The sequence below is a fragment of the Argiope bruennichi genome, chromosome 8 (assembly GCF_947563725.1).
Source record: "Argiope bruennichi chromosome 8, qqArgBrue1.1, whole genome shotgun sequence".
Taxonomy (NCBI): Eukaryota; Metazoa; Arthropoda; class Arachnida; order Araneae; family Araneidae; genus Argiope; species Argiope bruennichi.
In genome coordinates this window covers 47,252,034-47,272,018 of record NC_079158.1, presented here as the reverse complement: position 1 = coordinate 47,272,018, position 19,985 = coordinate 47,252,034, and the positions used below count along the sequence as shown (strand labels likewise).

At 25.5% G+C, this 19,985-nt stretch overlaps 1 protein-coding gene across 1 annotated transcript; it reads right to left on the bottom strand.

Annotated features, from left to right (window-relative positions):
* Nucleotides 1-931: 931 nt before the first annotated feature.
* LOC129981079 (tyrosine-protein phosphatase non-receptor type 9-like) lies at nt 932-19,778 on the bottom strand. Its single transcript, XM_056091727.1, has 11 exons — nt 19,557-19,778; nt 18,244-18,387; nt 16,352-16,441; nt 16,123-16,247; nt 15,869-15,974; nt 13,914-14,024; nt 12,780-13,381; nt 11,510-11,670; nt 10,523-10,752; nt 8,654-8,861; nt 932-6,050 (listed from the first exon to the last, which is right to left on the bottom strand). Exons 1-11 carry the CDS (start codon nt 19,608-19,610, stop codon nt 5,824-5,826), a joined length of 2,058 nt encoding a protein of 685 aa, XP_055947702.1. The 5' UTR covers nt 19,611-19,778; the 3' UTR covers nt 932-5,823.
* Between the last annotated feature and the right edge of the window lie 207 nt (nt 19,779-19,985).

The window sequence follows — 19,985 nt, the reverse complement described above, 5'->3', positions numbered from 1 at the left end:
TACATAAAATAATTAATTATTAAAATTTCAACAAGCATTAAGATTGGCGAACCGGCTGGTCGCCAAAGGCGGCTAGTCTACAATACAGTTGATTGAATGATAGTTTTCTAAATTATTTTCCAAAGAAGTAAAAAATTGATCAGGCCTCATATTTTCTGGAATAAACCAGGCTGTTACAGGTACATTTTTCAATACAGTAAGGATGGCTATTAATACTCGAAAGATTTTTACATATGGGCACATTATCCCTACAAACCCATTAATAGCTGTAATAGACATAATTGCCCATACAATTATTATTTAGACCTTAAATAAATTACTAAGCAATTTTAAAGTTTTCCCCATTACTGTTAGCTTCTACAACTGGAAGGTTATTCAGTAATGACATTTGTGCAAATGTAAGGAAGAAAATAAAAATTGCTGCCTCACTTCTTAATCTTAAAAAAGAATACCTTAAGTAATCCTCATAGTGTGTTTGCCAGCCCATTGTAAAAATTTGTTTGGTTGTTTTGAGGACATCCTACACATACTGTATTAATAAGGACCAGAATATCAAACCTCTCAACTAAATTATATGAGTAAAATGTGTTTATATCAAGTTAAACATAAAACATCTACAAATTTTCATGTACCTAACAATTAAACTGTTTTATGAATATTTAGTATGATAGATTAAAAAACTGACACAATAAGTTATAATATCTAGAATAAGTTAAGAATTATTCTAGACAAAAAAATTTCATTTAAAACTAATTAACCTTCATAACCTTAAGATTAATTGCTGCTTTAAAATGAAGTCACAAAAATAAAAATTATTAATGAATTCTCTTATTTTTTTAAACAAGACTTTCCTCATAAAAGAATACTGATGTATATATTAATATTTAATTAAATATGCAAGTTTGAAACTTAAAAAAAACTATGACACAAATTCAAGCAAATAGACAATATGCTTTATTTCAGGTAGATATTGCTTTCAAAAGCAACCAAAGTGCAATAGCAGTATTTCTGTAATTCACTTAGCATAAAAATTCATAACATTTTACTTAAAAGTTAGTGAGAAACTGATTCCAATAAAATATGAAAGCAGACACCATAATCTTAGCATCTTTTAATGCTGTTTGATTTAAGGTGCACCCATTTTTTTGTAAACAAGAATATAAGAATAAAAGTGAATTAAGTCTTATTCATGATTAAATAGTACTGATCTTAATATATTTAAATCAATCATCACCAAAACAGACTTTTCTGTCTATTATTATCAGTTATTACCCAATAAAATATCGCCATATACATAAAAGTCATTGTATAACTTTCATGATACTAGAATGGGTAAAATGAATACAAGCATATTAAAAATACAAAAAAATATAGTTTAAAATCAATTCAATCAGGATTCAATTTACAACAAAATCTATTACTAAATTAACATACATCTCAAAGACTATTATTTTAAATTTGCAAAATGGTTATTAAAAGCTCAAATATTCTGGGCACAAGGCTCTCATGGAAGAAAATATGTCAAAAATACTGCATGAAAACTATCAGTGAAAATTTTGACCACAGATGGCAGTATCTCCATGCTTACTCATGGGTGCACTTCCATATTCAGATGCAGAAAGTCACATGAAATTACTAGCAGTGAGCACATATTCTATTAAACTAAGCAAATCATTTAATAAAATCTTTTTAATAAGGAAACTAAAATAAATTAATCATTAGTATTACCTTAGAAATTTCAAAAGGTACACATACACATTTTAAAAGATAAGAGACAGAAATTGCATTAAATCATCAGCCGAAAAATAATAAAATGATTCTTATTGCATGAAACTTTGTGCTATTAATTCATTTTATAGTATGACTGCTATGACTTAATTTCCAAACAGAAACAACACATCACAATGCATTTTAAAATATAAAATAAGAATTTAATTTGTGAATTTTTTTACTTACTTATAAAAATATATCTTAGTTTTGTTATGAATATAAATACATGAGATGATTTTAAAAGTCTCTTTTCAATCCAAGATATGCCTTTTGTTTAAAATGTTTTTAGTTTAAATTTAATCAACTATGAATATTTTTGTAGGAAAAATATGTTATTTATAAAGATATTTCAGAAATTAAAAAAAATTTCGATAATATCTAATGATTATTATGATAAATGTTTTATTTATAATATCAGAAGCTGTTAACAATATTTAATAACATCAAAAAGTGTAGTTGATATGTTTTCTCTATTGATTTTTTCCTTCATATTAATAAGTCTGAAGTTCATATACTCTTCTTTTTTGAATCATAGTATAGCTTTAGAAATATCCTTTAATATGAAAATAAAGTCAATTTTAGTAATTTATTATGAAAACAGGCAACTTAAAATCATTTTTCAATTAACTATTATTATTATTTTGTCAATAGTGATTTAGTAACAGCACATTTCATAGAATATACAAATTAAAAAAACAAAAAACAGTTTGAATATGCATAACATATATTATTTCTCAGCAATTAAATATTCACTCATTTTAAATACAATCTAAAAGGGCATCATTATGTTCTATCTAATATGAACACCTCTGCAGCAATAAAAATTAGATTAAAATAACCAATATATTTTTAACAGCAATGTATAGAATACATATGCTTACATTAACTACAAAATATGCCAAATACTACAACAAAATCACATACATTTATATATATATATATATTTATTTATACAAGAAACGACAGAGAATAACATTTAACTGTGTGCAATAGAAAAATACTACTGAATACATTCTTTTATATTTGGAATAAATATTTGTACAATCTACAATACAATATATAGTTTAATACACATAACATTGAATTAGAGAACACATTTACCACAGAACACTTCAGATGGAAGTATCAATTACATATATATACAAAAGTAAAAACTACATTCTCCTTTAGGAATTTGAATAATACTTTTTATTAAATCAGAAACAATAACTAATGATTAAAATAATTTTTTTTGAAAATTAAATTAAGGAAAATAGAGTTCACTAACTAAGGGTTTTTAAGAATTCAAACTGGATACTGTTCAAATGAAATGAAAAAGAAATTTAAATGAAATATAAAATATCAATTTAAAAGAATATAAAAAGAAAGAAAATTATTTATAAACATTTGAAAACAATAAAAAGTTTGCATTTAATTTACAACAAATATTATCTCAAATATGCATAAAATTAAAAAAATAAAATTCTGACAACATTAAACAGCTAGCTGTAGGTAAAAAAAGTTCTAAGGCAACAATAATAAAAGGTAAAAACTCGATCACATTACATTTTTTTCCTCCTTCAAACAGAGATTCAAACTCTGATGAAATTGGAAATGTAAAATAGCTTTAATGACAGTGCACATAACAGATTTAAAATTCAAATTAATAGCAAATTCTACGTATAGAAAAAAAATTAAGTTGTTCATGATCATATTTAATTGAAAAATATAAAAATGAGATTCAGTAATCTTTCACCAAACATTTAAAGAGATATGACTTTATAAAAACTTAATTAAAAAGGTATCCAATTTGCACAAATGTAAATCTGGGTCTATTCAAATATAATGGCAAGATTTTTTGCTTATTACTGATTAAATAAATGGCTAACTTTATGCATTTCAATAATTAATTTAGACTTTATAATCGTCTACACAGAAATTTACCCGAATTCAAGATATGATTACAATTAAAATAATAAACAATTGCTAATTTTAATTTAATTATAGACATTAATATTTAATCTAGTATATATATATATATTAATAAGTTAGCAATTGTATTTAACTGTTACCTAATTAAATGGATTAATTAGTTAACAGTTAAATACAATAAACATAATAATGATTAAAAACAATAAATTATGGTTACTTACTAAAAAAAATTAAAAAATTCTTTTGGTTTGATTTTATGGTACAAGGACCAGATTTGGTCATTCTGTACCAGACGTTTCGGAAATTCTTTTAATATTACTGAATTTGATCCCTAATAATATAAAGATACCAAAGAATCTGATTTTTTAAAAATTATACTTCTGTAACTAAAAATACGCTATATAAAAGAAAAATATTGTAAGACTCTGCAATGTATGAAACAATTAGTCTCATAAATATGAAAGATAATCTCATTTGATAATCAATGTATTAAAGATATGAATTTAGTTTTTTTTTTTCTTTATTGGAGAATATATATCGATTTCATTGCCATTAAAGATTAGAATATAACCAACTTAAATACATGGTGAGTATTGCAGCTAGTTTCAAAAAGAAACAGATCTGCTCGAATCAACAGAATTAAATCTCCCAATTCTAATTGTTCAAATTTTGTTGGAGATTTGCTTACCATTATATTTTTGCAATTTCTTATTTTATAGTAGCTATAATAACTGAAATGAAAAAGTTTACTTATCATTTAGTTTTTAAAATTATTTTTGCTGTTATAAATAATTTATCTAATAAGAAGTTATTAAAGAAAGGTTTCTGACTTACAAAAATGGGCCAAATAAAAAGATTACGGCATTTAAATTATGTTTAGTCCCAATTGTACTATCACAGTCAAAACAAATGAAATATAGAGATAATATTTATGGCAAATTAAAAGATAATAACAAGTACTCATTAAAAAAAAATTAACATTTCTTTTCAAAGTTGAAAACTGACAAAAGTTACATAATTGGTGGAGGTTTTTTTTAGGGGAGGAGGATCCCCCCTCCTCACCCATTAATTAATCATCATCATTAATTCCAAATTAATTTTAAGCATAGGTTTTAAACCAATAATAAATTTCTTTCAAATTAATTTTTAAAAAAAAAACGCCAAAATAAGTACAGATAAAATTTAAAAAAAAAAAAAAAAACTAAAATTTGTTAACTATTAATTTAAAAAATCTATTATAGATATATAAAAACACTTTAATTATAGTAAAATATCAAAAAATAAAAATTTCTTTCAAATTTGCATTACCTACAAAATAAATCATTAGAAATAATACTGACAATCTGAATTCCAAAATTCGACTAATGGGTGGTATACTTTAATTAAAATATATTAAAGGATTTGAGAATATATATCGACATATTAGATGAATAAAAAAAAAAGAAGCAATAAAATCTGATTGATTAAATTATGAAAGCAAAATGTAACTACCCTATAAATAGGATGCTGGACATTAATGGATTAAGGAACTGGCAGCTTGCATTCAGAATTAATTTTCTTGAATATAAATTGTAAAAATTATAAAAAAGTTTAAAACTAAAATGTATTAAAACAGAAAAACAAATGCATGAAAATAAATTGTTACACTTTTTAATAGATACAAGCCTAATATTTCCAAAATCTTTACAATCATGTAAGCTTTGAACTTTATTAATTGTCATCTCTATTCTTACATGCCATATTTTAAGAAATAATATCTAAAGTAACCATATGCAAATTATATTATTCATTGATATGATGTAATAATGTTGACTAGTTAATATTAATTTGAAAACCAATTTTTAATTAAAATTTGAAACATATTTGCTTTCTATAAATTTTAACAATATTATTTTTCACATAACTAGAAATCTATGCACAGCATATAAAGGCCTCCAATACAAATGAATAATAAAAACATGATAAAAAAAATTAGCCCATAAATCAATTATAACATACTATACAAAATGAAAACAAATTTATATAAGCATTTTTGGCAACTGTAAGCAATAAATAACTTTCATACAGAAACTTGGCAGTTTAATCACTGGCCACGGCATTATGAAAAACATTTATGAGTTTTGACACCATACACAGTTTCCTTTATTCTGATTCAGAATCACTGTCATTAAAGCCTGTTAAATCAACATCTTGCAAAAGCCCACGACTAAGAGCATACTCCAGTAGAGCTAGATGGCAGAAAACATATTGATCAGGCATCTGTATGCTGTGTGCTCTCTGTGAACGAATTTTCTCAACTGTTGTGCGTACATCGATAAGGCCTGTCGCTTCTAAACGACAAATACTGATATCTAACGTAATGAATGTACCTGAAAAGAGATAATACAATGTAAATTTCATGACATGTCACAAGAGTAATTCAAAAACAAAACCACATTGCCCATATATACCAGCATCTTATTTAAACCTGAGTTACATTTCACTTCCATGGCTAAATAGAAGACATTCCATCTTCTTTTCCTTCATTTTTTTTTTTTTTAAGGAATCAATAAATATTCCCAATTCTTAAAAAATAAAGAAACATTTTTTCCCCCTTTTTTTTAAAGGGAACTATAAATGTTACCAATTCTTGACAATACCTAATTTTTAATCTGGTATATACTACACAACAACTACATTTAATTCAATAAGTCACTATTTTGATTTTTTTCCCTTCATTTTTTTAAAACTAATGTCAGAAATTTGACAGAAATATTTATTTATATTAGATTTTTAAAACAAAATTTCACTGATTATCTGATAATTTTTTAAAATTAAAATCAATTTTTTCTCAGAATTTAATTTTATTACACAGTTATTTTAATTTTGGAATAATTAATATAATTAAAAGAAATTTGCTGATATCAATGCTTTAATTTAGCTGGGCACAAATAGGAAAAAGAAAAAAAAATCACATTTAAATGATATTGTCACAAAGATGCAAAAATTGTAAAGCACAATTTGGCAAAAAATATACCATGTCGAAGCAATTCATAGCACAACAGGACAGGCAAATTCTTGCTCACAACTTGTGGAAGAATTTATCAATTAAGGAATATTCTCAAATTTTACATAAAAACTTACCAGAAATTATATATATATATATATATAAATTAAATAGTATTTTAAATCAAATGGCAACTTTAATTTATAAAACAGGATTTCTATAAACAGGATTTGAAACATATATAAGCAGATGAAAAGTTAAATGCTTTATTAACCAAGTTACAAAAACTGAGGGTAAGATTTTATAAATTTTTTTTTAATGAGACCATAATAATAAATGCAAAAAGATATAAAACAATGTGTCTTACTCATCGTCTCCACAGTAATGCAAATACATAGGTAGCAACATATAACAAAACAAACAAAAGCAAATAGCAACATGCTTTCTTTATTCTGTTAACCCGTTCAGGACCGTGATTATGTGATTCTCCCTTCACAACCCATGGTATTATATATGAGATGAACTGTTCCATTCATCCATCAACCCTTGATCACACTGGCTTGATTTTAATTTGGAACATTTCATTTATAATCTTAAACAAAACAGACGGCAGTTAGAGTCTATTATAATTTCAAATAATGTCTCGCAGAGTGCTGACTTTTAATACATGCTTTCGGTTTCCTTTTTTTTTTTTTTTTTTTTTTTAATTGATCCAGGATATTTAAACATGTAAGCAACTATACTTGCTAGGCTCTTTTGAGAGGATTGGGCATTTAAAAGGCCATTATTTACTGTGCTCCAGGCTTTTGTTTATATTTTAATAGAGTGAGAAAAGGATAGAATGCCCATTGGTTTATGTGGAAAATTTGTTGTTTCCAGTTTCGGATTCATTAAATAGTATTTCATATATTTTGGATCAGTTTCATTTACTCACCATGAAGAAAAGAGTGAAATAATTAATATTCAAATTGTATGGTATTTGACCTTCACAAGCATGCATTAGTTTCTGTTCTGCATTTCTAGATTTGATAAATTTATTGATATAAGCAAACAGCTTTCTAAAAGTGCACATGATTTCAGAGACTCCGACATTCTAGTTGATTGCTTTGGTTTTTCCATTAGGTGAAAAGGAAAAATGCATTCAAATAACTTTTGCAGTGGTGAGAGTAAAATATTATATAACTTTGTTTTCATGTGTATAGTTAAAAGTTAGGTATTTTGTTCCATTCATTTCTATAAATGTAATAGTACATTATATATATTTCTTGCAAAAATTGAAGCTTTTATCTTAAAATGCTGATTTTTATATTATTTTTTTAAAAATAAAATTAAGGCTTGATTGTGTGGGCCTGCGAAGATACTCCATTGTACATCCTTGGTACAGTGAGAGTGCTTCATTCTTCATATGCTTGTCCTGAAGGGCTTAAAGGAACAAAGATTAAATTATAACACTTAGCAAAACATAATTATAAGCCCCATTCTTCATCTAATTACTTAAACTTCTTACAATGTTAAAAAAAGTCATTAGAATTTTTTCTATATTACTTTTTTTAGTTATATCAAATACAATATATCACTGCATACTAATTAGGAAATCTAAAATCAATTTTTGAAAAAAAAAAGAAAAAGAATATCACTTCTAAATATTCACTTTTGATTTGTTTTAAAACTATAAAATACGAATAATTTAGTATAAATTTAAAATAGTAAAAGAAATTTGCTACATAGAAGTTAAAAAGATGAAAAAATTCTTGAGTTAGGAAGAAAAAAATTTAATAGGAAGAATAAAGTTTATCATTTTACTTTCAAAAGATAAACATAAAGGATGTGCAAAGAAAAATTACTAAATATACTAAATTAGAAAATTGCATAATGCCCATAAATATGGAAATTGTTAATCCTTCTGAGAAAAACTAATCTATGCAAGAAAAGAATAAAAATCTAAGTTCTCTGAAAATGAATTTATGTCATTAGAATTGAAGTTACCTGTACGACCAATTCCTGCACTGCAATGTACTACAATAGGTGGACCATTTGGATGACCATTCCATTTATCACCCATACTAGTCACATGGTCTTTCTGTTTGTCTCTCACTTTCTCCCGAAACCCAAGCATAGCAAGAGCTGAATGAGGAACACCATAATCAGGCCAGCTGGTAAACTGCATGTGGTAAGCTTTACGAAATAAATTAGACTGAAAAAAAATGGAAAATATAAAATTAAAGGATATGCTTTCACAGTAGAATCTCTTAAATTATTATCAATCTAAAAAAAATGATACTTCAAATAAAGATGACAGTTAAAAATTAAACTCGGTATGGAATTACATAAACATGAATGAAAAAAAATTGCTCCACACAATAGCAAGCTTTATAAAGACATAATTCTTCATTCATAATTTAAAAGAAGTTTTTATAATTTGATGCTATTAGTTTGATAGCCAAAAATTATGACTTAACATTTAAAATTTTGCACAGTCTCTTTACAATCCAAAACAAAAGTTTCTTCCCTTTTTTAAAAAATTCTCAGTGTAAACACATATACGTGAGATAAATTATAAGGAATATTTGTCTTCTCCATACCATTGTAAATTGAAGTTTTAATTTATTTTGTTAACAAAAATTCATGGCATTTTCTGAATCAAATGTGAAAATAATATTTACTTTTAAAAATAGCTAAAGTAAGCTTTTATTCCATGGCTAGAAAAGGACTCATATCTTAATCCTTTCCACCAACATAAATTTATCTTGTCTTTGGAATAAGAGTTTCAAATAACATCTCCAATTGTTCTAGAAAGTTTTAAATCTGCTACTACTTTCTCAGTAAAACTGATTAATATTTCTAAACACTTTCTTCCATGTTTGCTTTTTATAGAGAAGAAACATTCCTCTTATAAAAATGTTCGTTATAAATAATATCTAACACAGATAGTATTAACAATGTTAATCTAAAAATTGTCTCTTCATATGTTAATCTAAAAATGTGATATGTCATATAATACATATCACATGTCATAAAGAAATAAAAATGACATAATAAAAAAAAGTTACCAACATTTAATGCAATAAATTTTTATAATTTTATACCTAACTTATGATTTATTAATTTAAAAAAAATTACATATTAATAAAATAAATTTATTTTGCATTAAAAGAAAAGAACCTTATTTGAATTTTTAAAATAATTCAGTTTTCACATATATTTGAGAGATTCAGATAGTGTAATTAAATGACCAAATATTATGAATTCATACACCAAAAATATTTATCATATGGCTTGCAAAATTATTTAAATCTAGCAAGTAGTCTTTTTTTTCTTTCTAAAAGCATGGTTTCAGCAAATAAGAATCTTCACTCAACATGAATCTTAAATATATATAGACAAGCAAAGAAGAAAATTTCTGAGTATTAAAGTCAGTTACACAATTGAAATTTGTTTAAAACAGAGATAATGAAGGCCAAATAATGTGAATATTTTCAAAAATAGGCATTTTGAAGTATAAAAAGGTAAAGGGAAAAAATTATATTCTTGTTGTACCGCAAAAAGAAGAAATTTAAATATTATTAATCAGAAATATATGTAAAATAAAATTCATAGTGAAAACAATTTTTCTGATTCATTCATTTTTTTTTTTTTTTTGCAGGTTATGTCAAAAAAAAAAAAAAAAAAATCTAGATGCCTGGCTGAAATTGAAGTAGATAAACTGAGTTTATAAGTCAGGGTATAAGTTGGGTTATAAACACATTTGAATGATTAAGAAAAATCCAATAACAATGAATTATCAAATAAAATAATTCACTTTTATTTTACATAATACAGCACAGCAGAATAAATTTTAAAACCTCAGTAGCTTACCGTGGTATCAGTAATTATCAAATTAGTAATAGTGTAATCACTGAAATGTTCAACAGCTTCATTATAAACTCTATAAGATCCATAATCTTCACTTGTTTCTTCTTCTCTTGGCCAATACTGGCCACATTTTGCCCGGCTTCTCTCAATAGTACGAGTAGTCATAACAATAACACCAACTTGAAACTCCCATACCATACGCCAGAAATCGGGAAAAGTCTTAGGCAAAGGTCCTATTAATTAAAAAAAAAATTGTTATAAAAAATTCAGCTGTATTAATAACATAAATCAAAAATTAATTCCATTAATGCCACACAATTAAAGAAGTGAATTTACAAAAAAAAAAAAAAAAAAAAATCTCATAAATTCTTTAATTTTCTTGGCTTAAATTTTTTTGTAGAAGTAAAAATAACATTCACAATTCTCTCTACATGGCTAAACAATAATTTTTTTAAATCAAATCATATAACTTAAATCAAAGAAAAAAAGCATCTAAGTACAAAATATAATATTATAAGATACAAGCGAGATAATAATATGCAATAAGAATAATAAAAAGTAGTCGTGTAGTGGTAGCGCTTCGGGCTTTCAACGCACAGGTCGTGCTGGACAAGGTCGATTCAGCCTTTCATCCATTCAGTGGGTCGATAAAATGAGGACCAAGCATGCTTAGAAACTAAACACTAGGAGTTCTGCATTAGGCTAATCACCTAACCTTGCACCCCAAGGCCCTCAATCAAGGAAGCAGATATGGGCACTGTAGGCCTTGGTCCAAATGGGCTCTCGTGCCACTGAGCTCAGTATTAAGAATAATAAAAAAATGTATTGATCACACATAATAAAGTTTTTCTTTAGTAAAAAATTTTTTACAATTCTCTAATTAAGAAATGCTTACTAATTAAAAACTATAGCATATATAATCATAATAGAGCAAAAACACCTTAATGATCTAAACTGCATAAAAAAATTAAAAAAAAAAAAACATTTTACCTTGCGTAGAAATAAATGCATTTTTTTGGCAAAATCCATCAACAAAATTAGCATTCAAGTAATCTGAGCAGGGATCAGAATCAACACATGTTATTTTTACACGTGAATGATCATAACACAGCACATCAGAATACCTATTTTTAGATTGATTGGATTTTAACCTGTAAGGAAAAGAACATTATTAATTTATATCAAAAAGTTTGTCCTAAATGCTAAAATTGTTATTTTATGAATATGCACCACTGGAGTCTATTTTTTTAAAAAAATTACTCATACCCAAATTAAGTAAACAATCAATTCTAGATTTTTTTTTTTTGAATAATAAAGATAGGCAAAAGATTGATCTCCTCTCCAAAAAAACATTAGCTTTAAATCCAGCAAAGAATGTAAATATAAAAAGTACTATTAAAATAAAAAAGATTATTTCATCAGGTATAATTTTTGTCTTGAAAAAAATAATGGAGCAATTGAAAAAATAGACACAACAACAACAACAACAAAAAAAAAAAAATACAGTTTTAAATTTAAATAGGAAAATTTTAAGACAAAAATGTGCAAATTGTTTTCCAATACTTTCCTTATGTTGCAAAATCTTTCTAATATTTTAATTTTCAAAAAAGTTTATTGTTCAGTCAAAAATCAGGGGGAAAGGACTTAAGAATTTTATATGAAAGATATTTATATGCAGACTTTAAAAAAAAATGCCACTTAAAAAAAAAAAACTCAATACTTTTGCTTTATTTTTAGCATTATTCAGTCATTTAAATTGAGCTTTGTAGATAAGTTTTCAAAGAATGTTTTATAGTGAAAGGTATAACAATTTCTTGTAGTTTACAAAGACTTTGTAATTTAATTTTAAAATTTGCTTAACACAAAAAAGGAACTTGCAGCATTTTATATAGAATTATCCTTCCAGAAATATTTTTGAAGAAATATTAAACTGTCAATTCCTTCTGAAGCATTATGTTAGAGGTGGGTGGGATACAAGACATTGCTTTCACCGATATAAAACAGCTTCCAGAATTTTGAAACAATTGTGCATTTGTAAGTTATGCAAAATGCACATTCTAATATGATTTTTCCCTATACATGAGATTATAGTTAAATAATCTGATCTACAAATATTGTTATCAAAAATTAAATAATCTCCAAGGCATTATATAACTACTTTTAAAAGTTACAAATTTATTTAAATATTACTTATAAAAGAATTTTTTTATATTTAATTTAATAAAATAATTGAACTAAAGCATACAAAATATGTAATCACCTTGAAGATTCAAATGTTCCATCAGAGCTCTTAGATTTAATTTCAGCATATTCCTCATGTAGACCTCTCCTTCCTTTCTTCTGTAGATGCTCAATGAACTCCTCAATCGTCATACCACTATTAAGGTCACTATGTAAAGAGTCCTCTGACAATGAAGAAGTCGGAGTACTAGATGACTTTTCCTCAGTTGGCACACTCTCCTGTAAAGGTGAGCATGATGGAACAGGCTTGTCTTGAACAGTGAGGGAAATTTCTTTTATCACCTCTACTTCTTTTTCTCTGTCTTCAGAATTCTGCTTCTCATGTACAGAATTTTGATGTTCACTGGATTCATCTGTTTCACCCTCACTACTAGCAAACTGGAAGTGGTTTACGACAAGGCCATTGTTACATACCATTAAAGGGGAAAAAGAACCAAGTGCAGCTGTTGGAGAAGTGGGAGCGGAGACCAGGTCAAACAAATCTCCACAACGGTTGGCCATGGACTTCAAGCAATGCAACAGCCAAGCTTGATGGTCAATTTGTAAATTTCCACCTAATTCTTGAGGCAAAGAAGGTAATGGCACATGTAGGGACAGTTGGGGAACATTTACCATGTATACCTAAAATGAAAAGCTTTGTATAATTTATGTTATTCCAATACCAGTGTATAAAATTTTGCATTTACATATCCTGATAAAAATAGAAAATTCCTACAAAGCAGTATAAAACAATTCCCTCTCCTTTCTTTTTCCTATTTCACCAATCAATTCTTGATGATTACTACTGACAATATTTAAATTAGTGTAGTTAATCTGCAATTCAGCTTAAAAATAACAATTTTTCTGCTTTTAAATGTGCAATAGGTTAAAGCTAAAGCACAATTTTGAAAGTAATCTGCCACACAATTAGGAAATCAAAAAACAATTTTATATGCAAATAAAAAATAACCCATTCCTTTATAGAGTGAATGCATAGCTTAATAACAAAATAAATTATTTCCTGCAATTTAAAATAACAACTGGTAAAGTCTAACAGTGAGAAACAAGTTAAATATTCTCCTATATTCTATTTGTGAAAGATTTACCATTTAAAATTTCATAAAGTACAACCATAAGTTTCAATTAAAATTACATAATGAAGAATATAACTTACTCTATCCCTTAGCTTTTCTCTCACAAATAACCTTAAAATTTTGAATGGAGCTTTAAACCATAAAGGTGCTGTTACAATCAAAACTTTTTTTAATCTTGCAGGATATCCACCCTAAAAAAGTAGATATAGTATATACATTAACAGCAAGAACTTTACAGATATAACTAACTACATAGTTTATTGCAAAAGAATGAGAAACACTAAGAAAAGACAATTATTTAGATAGGAATAAAAGTCAAGCACAAAATTCATTTTAATTTAAATGCTTTTAAATATTCCAAACCCTACAACAACAACAAAAGTACAGTTTAAAGCATACTTTTAAATGTTGGAAAAAGAAATTCTCAGTCAAAAATTAATAAAGAAAAATAAATAAAATAAAAATCAATTTTATAAAGAAAGGATGCTAAGAATAAATGAAATACTTTCATAACTTATCAGGCAATTATTTTGAAATGCACAGCAAACCTTTCACGAAACAATTTGTAATTTTTAAAATTTCTGTTCAGCATTTATCTGTATTGCAAACTTAAAAAAAAAATGCTAAAGTCAAGAAAATTTGTCAGATTGTGCAGAAAGACGAGATTATTTTTCAAGTGAAAATGACAAAAACATTGTCATACTAGTCAAATCAATATTTTAACAAATTGTCATTAAAATGTTAAAACTACAATGTCTCTCATGTAGAATAATTCATGAAATTTTTCAAATTTTCATAAATATTACATAAAATTTCCACTTATCTCCAAATTATTTACGTCTTTTAGGCTTATACATTAAGAAAAATGAATTGGTTATTATTCAGAATCCAATATTTTTGTCCTAATTTTAAATAAAATATATTTCATATTTCCATCATTTTAAAGCAAGAATACCTTCTACAATGAACTGCCCCCCATACAAGATTTAAATAAAAATGGAATTTCATTTTTGCACAGCATCTTTATAGCATGGAAATAATTATACATTATTTTCTATTCCAATAAAGCAGTGTTATATCTTTCAAGGAAATGATGTAAAACAACATATAAACAAACAAAAAAAGATATATAATTAAAATATAAATAAACAACTTCGTTTAATAAAATGCACTGCTATTAATGTACATTTATTTTAAAATAATTTTTTCCCCTTTTAAAGATTGTGCTAATATATTATAGCATATCACTGAAAACCATAATTAAATTTTAAAATGAAACATTTATCAAAAAAATTTTTAAAATTTTTAAATAATACTTCCGAAACTAATTCCATATTTCTTATTCTGTACAAGTTATATGCATGCAGGCATGTGTTTAAATAAAAACAAAAATTAACTGTCATCTAACATTTTGATTGTTAGTGGATATTAAGTATATCATGAATAAAATTCAGTTTGTTGAATGTTTTTTCACTAGTGTTTTAATAAATAAAATAAGTTCAAAGTTTTTCAAACAAATCCGTTGTGTCCTTAACAAAAGATGGAACAATCTCTTAAACATTTCTTTACATCTTCATTTAAATCAGCATCAAATAATTTAACTTTTAGTAATTCATCAAATGCAAATAATTTTGAAATCATTATATTGATATCACAAAGTTTTCTCCTTTAATAGGAATGAGAAAATAGTGATAGAAGCAAAAAATTTTCAAAATTTAGAAACATCAGAAAACATTGTTTTCAAATGAATAGGAATTATGATGAAACAATATATAATTATAAACAATATAAAAACAAGAAATGTATACATGATATTTTACTGTAATTTAAACATTAATATGAAAATATGAATCATTAATCAACGAAACATAAAACAAAAAATGCACATAAATAGAAAAGAAAACCGAGTTATAATCAAAGATGTGAATAATTTCAAACTATATTATAAATTCCTCATAAAAGTGCATAATATTTGCTAATTAATTAATACTACGAAGCAATTTTTTTAAAAAAATGACATTGAAACTTTACTTACCTTTAACAATGTCAACATTTTTTGACTCAGTTCATAGTCGAAATTGGAATATTTTGAATCATTCATATTATAAATAAAAACAATCCCACATCTCTGAGTCTGAAAGCTAGAAAAATATTAAGTGTAAGAATTTAAAAGAAAACAATAAATAAACACTGCTTTTTATATTTAAATTCATAAAAAATTACAAGGAAAAGAAAATTTCTAGTAGAAATCAAATAAATTTAAACCTTCAGAAGAAATATTATAACTACCTTTCTAATGCCACATCTAATTGGTAAACAACACCTTGAAGTGTGACATTATGTGAAGTTAAAAATGGGTTATGTTTGCTAGCACTAAAAAGAGCTAATGCAGCACCTCCTGAATCTCTGGTAGGCTAAAATAGCAATGAAAGGAATTATTATTATGGAAACAAATTTAATATCATCTTTAAATGTTTTGGCTTTAAATATTGAAACTAGTTTTTATAATTCAGCTTACCAAAATAGTGAATTTTCCAGTTTCAAGCTCAGATTTCAATGGATCACAGTTTGGATCAAATCTAATCAGGCCTTCTTTTCTTCGTATTATCTAAGAATACAAAGTTTTGTTTTACCATGTATTAAAAGCTAAATATTAATTGATATTCAAAAATATAAAGCAGTTCAATTTAATGATACTGAAACTACAAATATATAATTAAATCTCTTATATCCAGAGTCCTATATCAAGGCAATATCATGCAACAACGCTTTGTAAGTTATAAATCTAAATCCCAAATTTAGACATATGAGATTAAAAAATTAGAATAAATTAATTGTAGAAGAGGTAGACTTCAGTGGATGCAGATAATTCTGTTTTCTCGACAAAAAAATCAACATATGAAAGAATGAGATGGAGACAGATAATGAGCAGAAAGGGGACAATATGAATATGAAAATAGATATATGGGAAGTAAATAAAGGATTACACTTAAATAAAAAAGATCAATTAATAATCAACTAGATTAATACATGATATTATGAAGGTTCAGTGTATATCCAGTGAATACAAACTTCAGCAATAGCCTCATATGCAGGCAAGCATTCAAACTTATATGTAAGCACATTAAGAGATATATAACTTTCACATGGCAATATATCTGGTGATTTTAAAATGTTAATTTTTGTCTTTCTGAAGTATAAAACTATGTGTATGCATTTTAATTTTAAATTGACTTAACAATTTTAGATATTATTTATTTACCAATGGCCATAAATTGAAAATTTTGATCAAAAATGACACAATGTAATTTTTGTAGATGACATCTCAAATATGAATAGGTTAAGTTCTAGAAGCATATGCTTATTTATCTGGAAAAATATCTGCTCTTTTACTGTCGTATAAGAGATTCTATAGTAAGCATGGATGTCGTCTAAATTATTTATAACCAATTTATTACAATTACAATGTATATACTTCAAAATTATCCACTAAAGAGATGGAATTCATTTTTTTGTCTTTGATAAGCTGAAACAACAGGTAATGTCAAAAATATTTTTTAAATATAAAATCATATTCAAACTTAAGACTGAGCACAAAAGTGCATCAGTCAGGCATTTAAGTAACAGTAAAAGAAACTTCAACAAAATTAAAAAGCCTACATGAGGATAAATAATTAAACTTATAAGCACTAAAAAAAAACAAAAAAAGACTGTTATTCTTTTATATCAACTATATAGAAAAAAGAATTATGCAGAGCTTCTTAGAAATGCAGCAATGGATCTTAAGGTACTATAAAGACTTTTCTTACATATAGACAATTTGTGTATTCATTTTTAAATTTTAACAAAATTAATATCATCAAATTAAAGTAAAATTACAAGCAATATTGATATATTTTCGTATGAAAAAGATTAAAAATTAAAATAAAAAATTACTAACATGCTCTATAATTAAATAAAAAAAATTATTATTAAAATTGCAGAAAATAGGGAGTTAATTAGGAAAAATGTATCAAAATTAAAAGAAAATTGTTTTAATTTTGTCTATTTTTAGTGTTGAAAAACATAAATTATGCTTTTATTTTAAGAAAATATTTAGAGCAAAGTTGTTTTTTTTTAAATCATAAAATAAACTTTCAAAATTAAAGAACATATTTTACATTAAATTATGCAATATATATATATATATATATATATATATATATGCACACACTAAAAACAATTTTATTAAAAAATTTGTCAAGCTAAATTTAAGTAGATAATTTATAATTTGAACTTTTTTACAATTATATACTAATTGCATGCCAACAATTAATTACCAAAGATTGCATGCTAACAGACTCTTTTATAAAATGTTCATTAATAGCCTGCAGTTAAAACAAGCACAAAAAATTTTCTCTCAACAAATACCTCATGTGCTTCATAAAGCTGCAGAGCTCTATGAGTATCAAATTTTCGAGCCATCATAAATTTCACAGCCGTACTCCATGATAATGGTCCTACATTTTGACTACGGCGCAATTCATTTACAACAGTTATAAATTGCTGAACAGCCTAAAACATAAAGAAAATGTGTGTGAATTCTTTTACCCTGTAATTTGAACAAAACTGTAGTTTAAAATAGAATATTTATTAAAAGGTTATTAAAAAGTATTTCACATGTTAACAAAATAAAATATATAACTAGAAATTTAGATCAAAATATTTTTTTAAAAAAATATTTTATTTAATATATCTTTTTCCCAACATTTGATATTTCTTAAGCTCTATCGAGATAAATAATTTAAAAATTCTTCAATAAGGAATGGATTAATTTCTAAATCTATACTAACAAATTAATGATTCACATAATTTTATGGGGTATATGTAATTTTATTTCAAACATAAAATTTTAAATAAAAGTTTCAGAAATTTTAAAGAAATATAATTTTACTATGGGAAAGGAAGAGAATCTTTATCTGTTAAGTTCAAATTTTTTTTTTTTTTTTTTTTCATTTTAAATCCATAATGCAGCAATTACAGCACAGCCAAATTTTATTTCAAGTCAATATCTGTTTTTAGAATAAACAGATAGAGGGTAATTTTAAATTAAAAGAATTTCTAAAGATAACCTTTAATAAATAAATAATCATAAAAAAGAAAGTATTCATTGTTTTCGGTAAATGATCATCTCCTAATACACTGGCCATATTGTTTTTCTAATTCACAAAATGCTGACAGGTTTTTTTTATATATAATTCTTATTAATGACATAAAAAGATAAAATCTTAAATGAAATCGACCTGGAAATACTAGAGGGATTAAATATAAGAGTAAAAATTAAAATAAAATTAGCTAATCCAAGAAATGCATTTGAATTTTTGCATTTCACTGCATGTTGTCACAAGTAATAAATAGATGTTGGAATAACTATGAATACTGAATACCTTATATTATGCTTTTTTTGTAATCCTAAGAAATTGTGCTTTTAAATGAAATAAATAAAATTCTAGAACTTTTCGCCGAAATGGTAATTTATTGTATACATTGTTACTTGTCTGCTTATTAGCAGAGATGGCCTTTCATCTATCAAACAGATTGTAAAATGATCCAACACTTTAATTTGAAATAACCTTATTAATTGAGAATAATCGGATATCTATAGTTGCAAAAACATCATGACAAACGCCCTAGTAACAACAAAAACAATAAAGTAAGCAAATACTGAAATAGGAATAACATACCAATTCTTCATCGGTCGTTAATGGGGTAGCCATTGCTGGTGCAACAATAATCATAATTCACAGAGGCGACATGACATTAGTTAGATTTGGGGTCTTTCGTGACACGGAAAAAAAAAGCAAATATTTAATACAAATGAGAAAATAATTTATTGTAAATCATAACAAATAAGCCATAGTTCATCACCAGCGCTACCCTACCGTTGCCATACCATATTCATACAACTTCATGTCATCAAAAACGATAATCATAGGTAAGTTGCGCATTTATTTAAAATTGAAAGCACAAATTAAAAATCCGCAATAAATTAAAATTAACTATAATGAAGAATTTTGCATCCCATGATATATAAATAGATCTCTTTAATATTCAAATATCGGAATATTTTGAGATGACTGAAAGGCTGTCTAAAGTACAGTGTGACTAAAGAA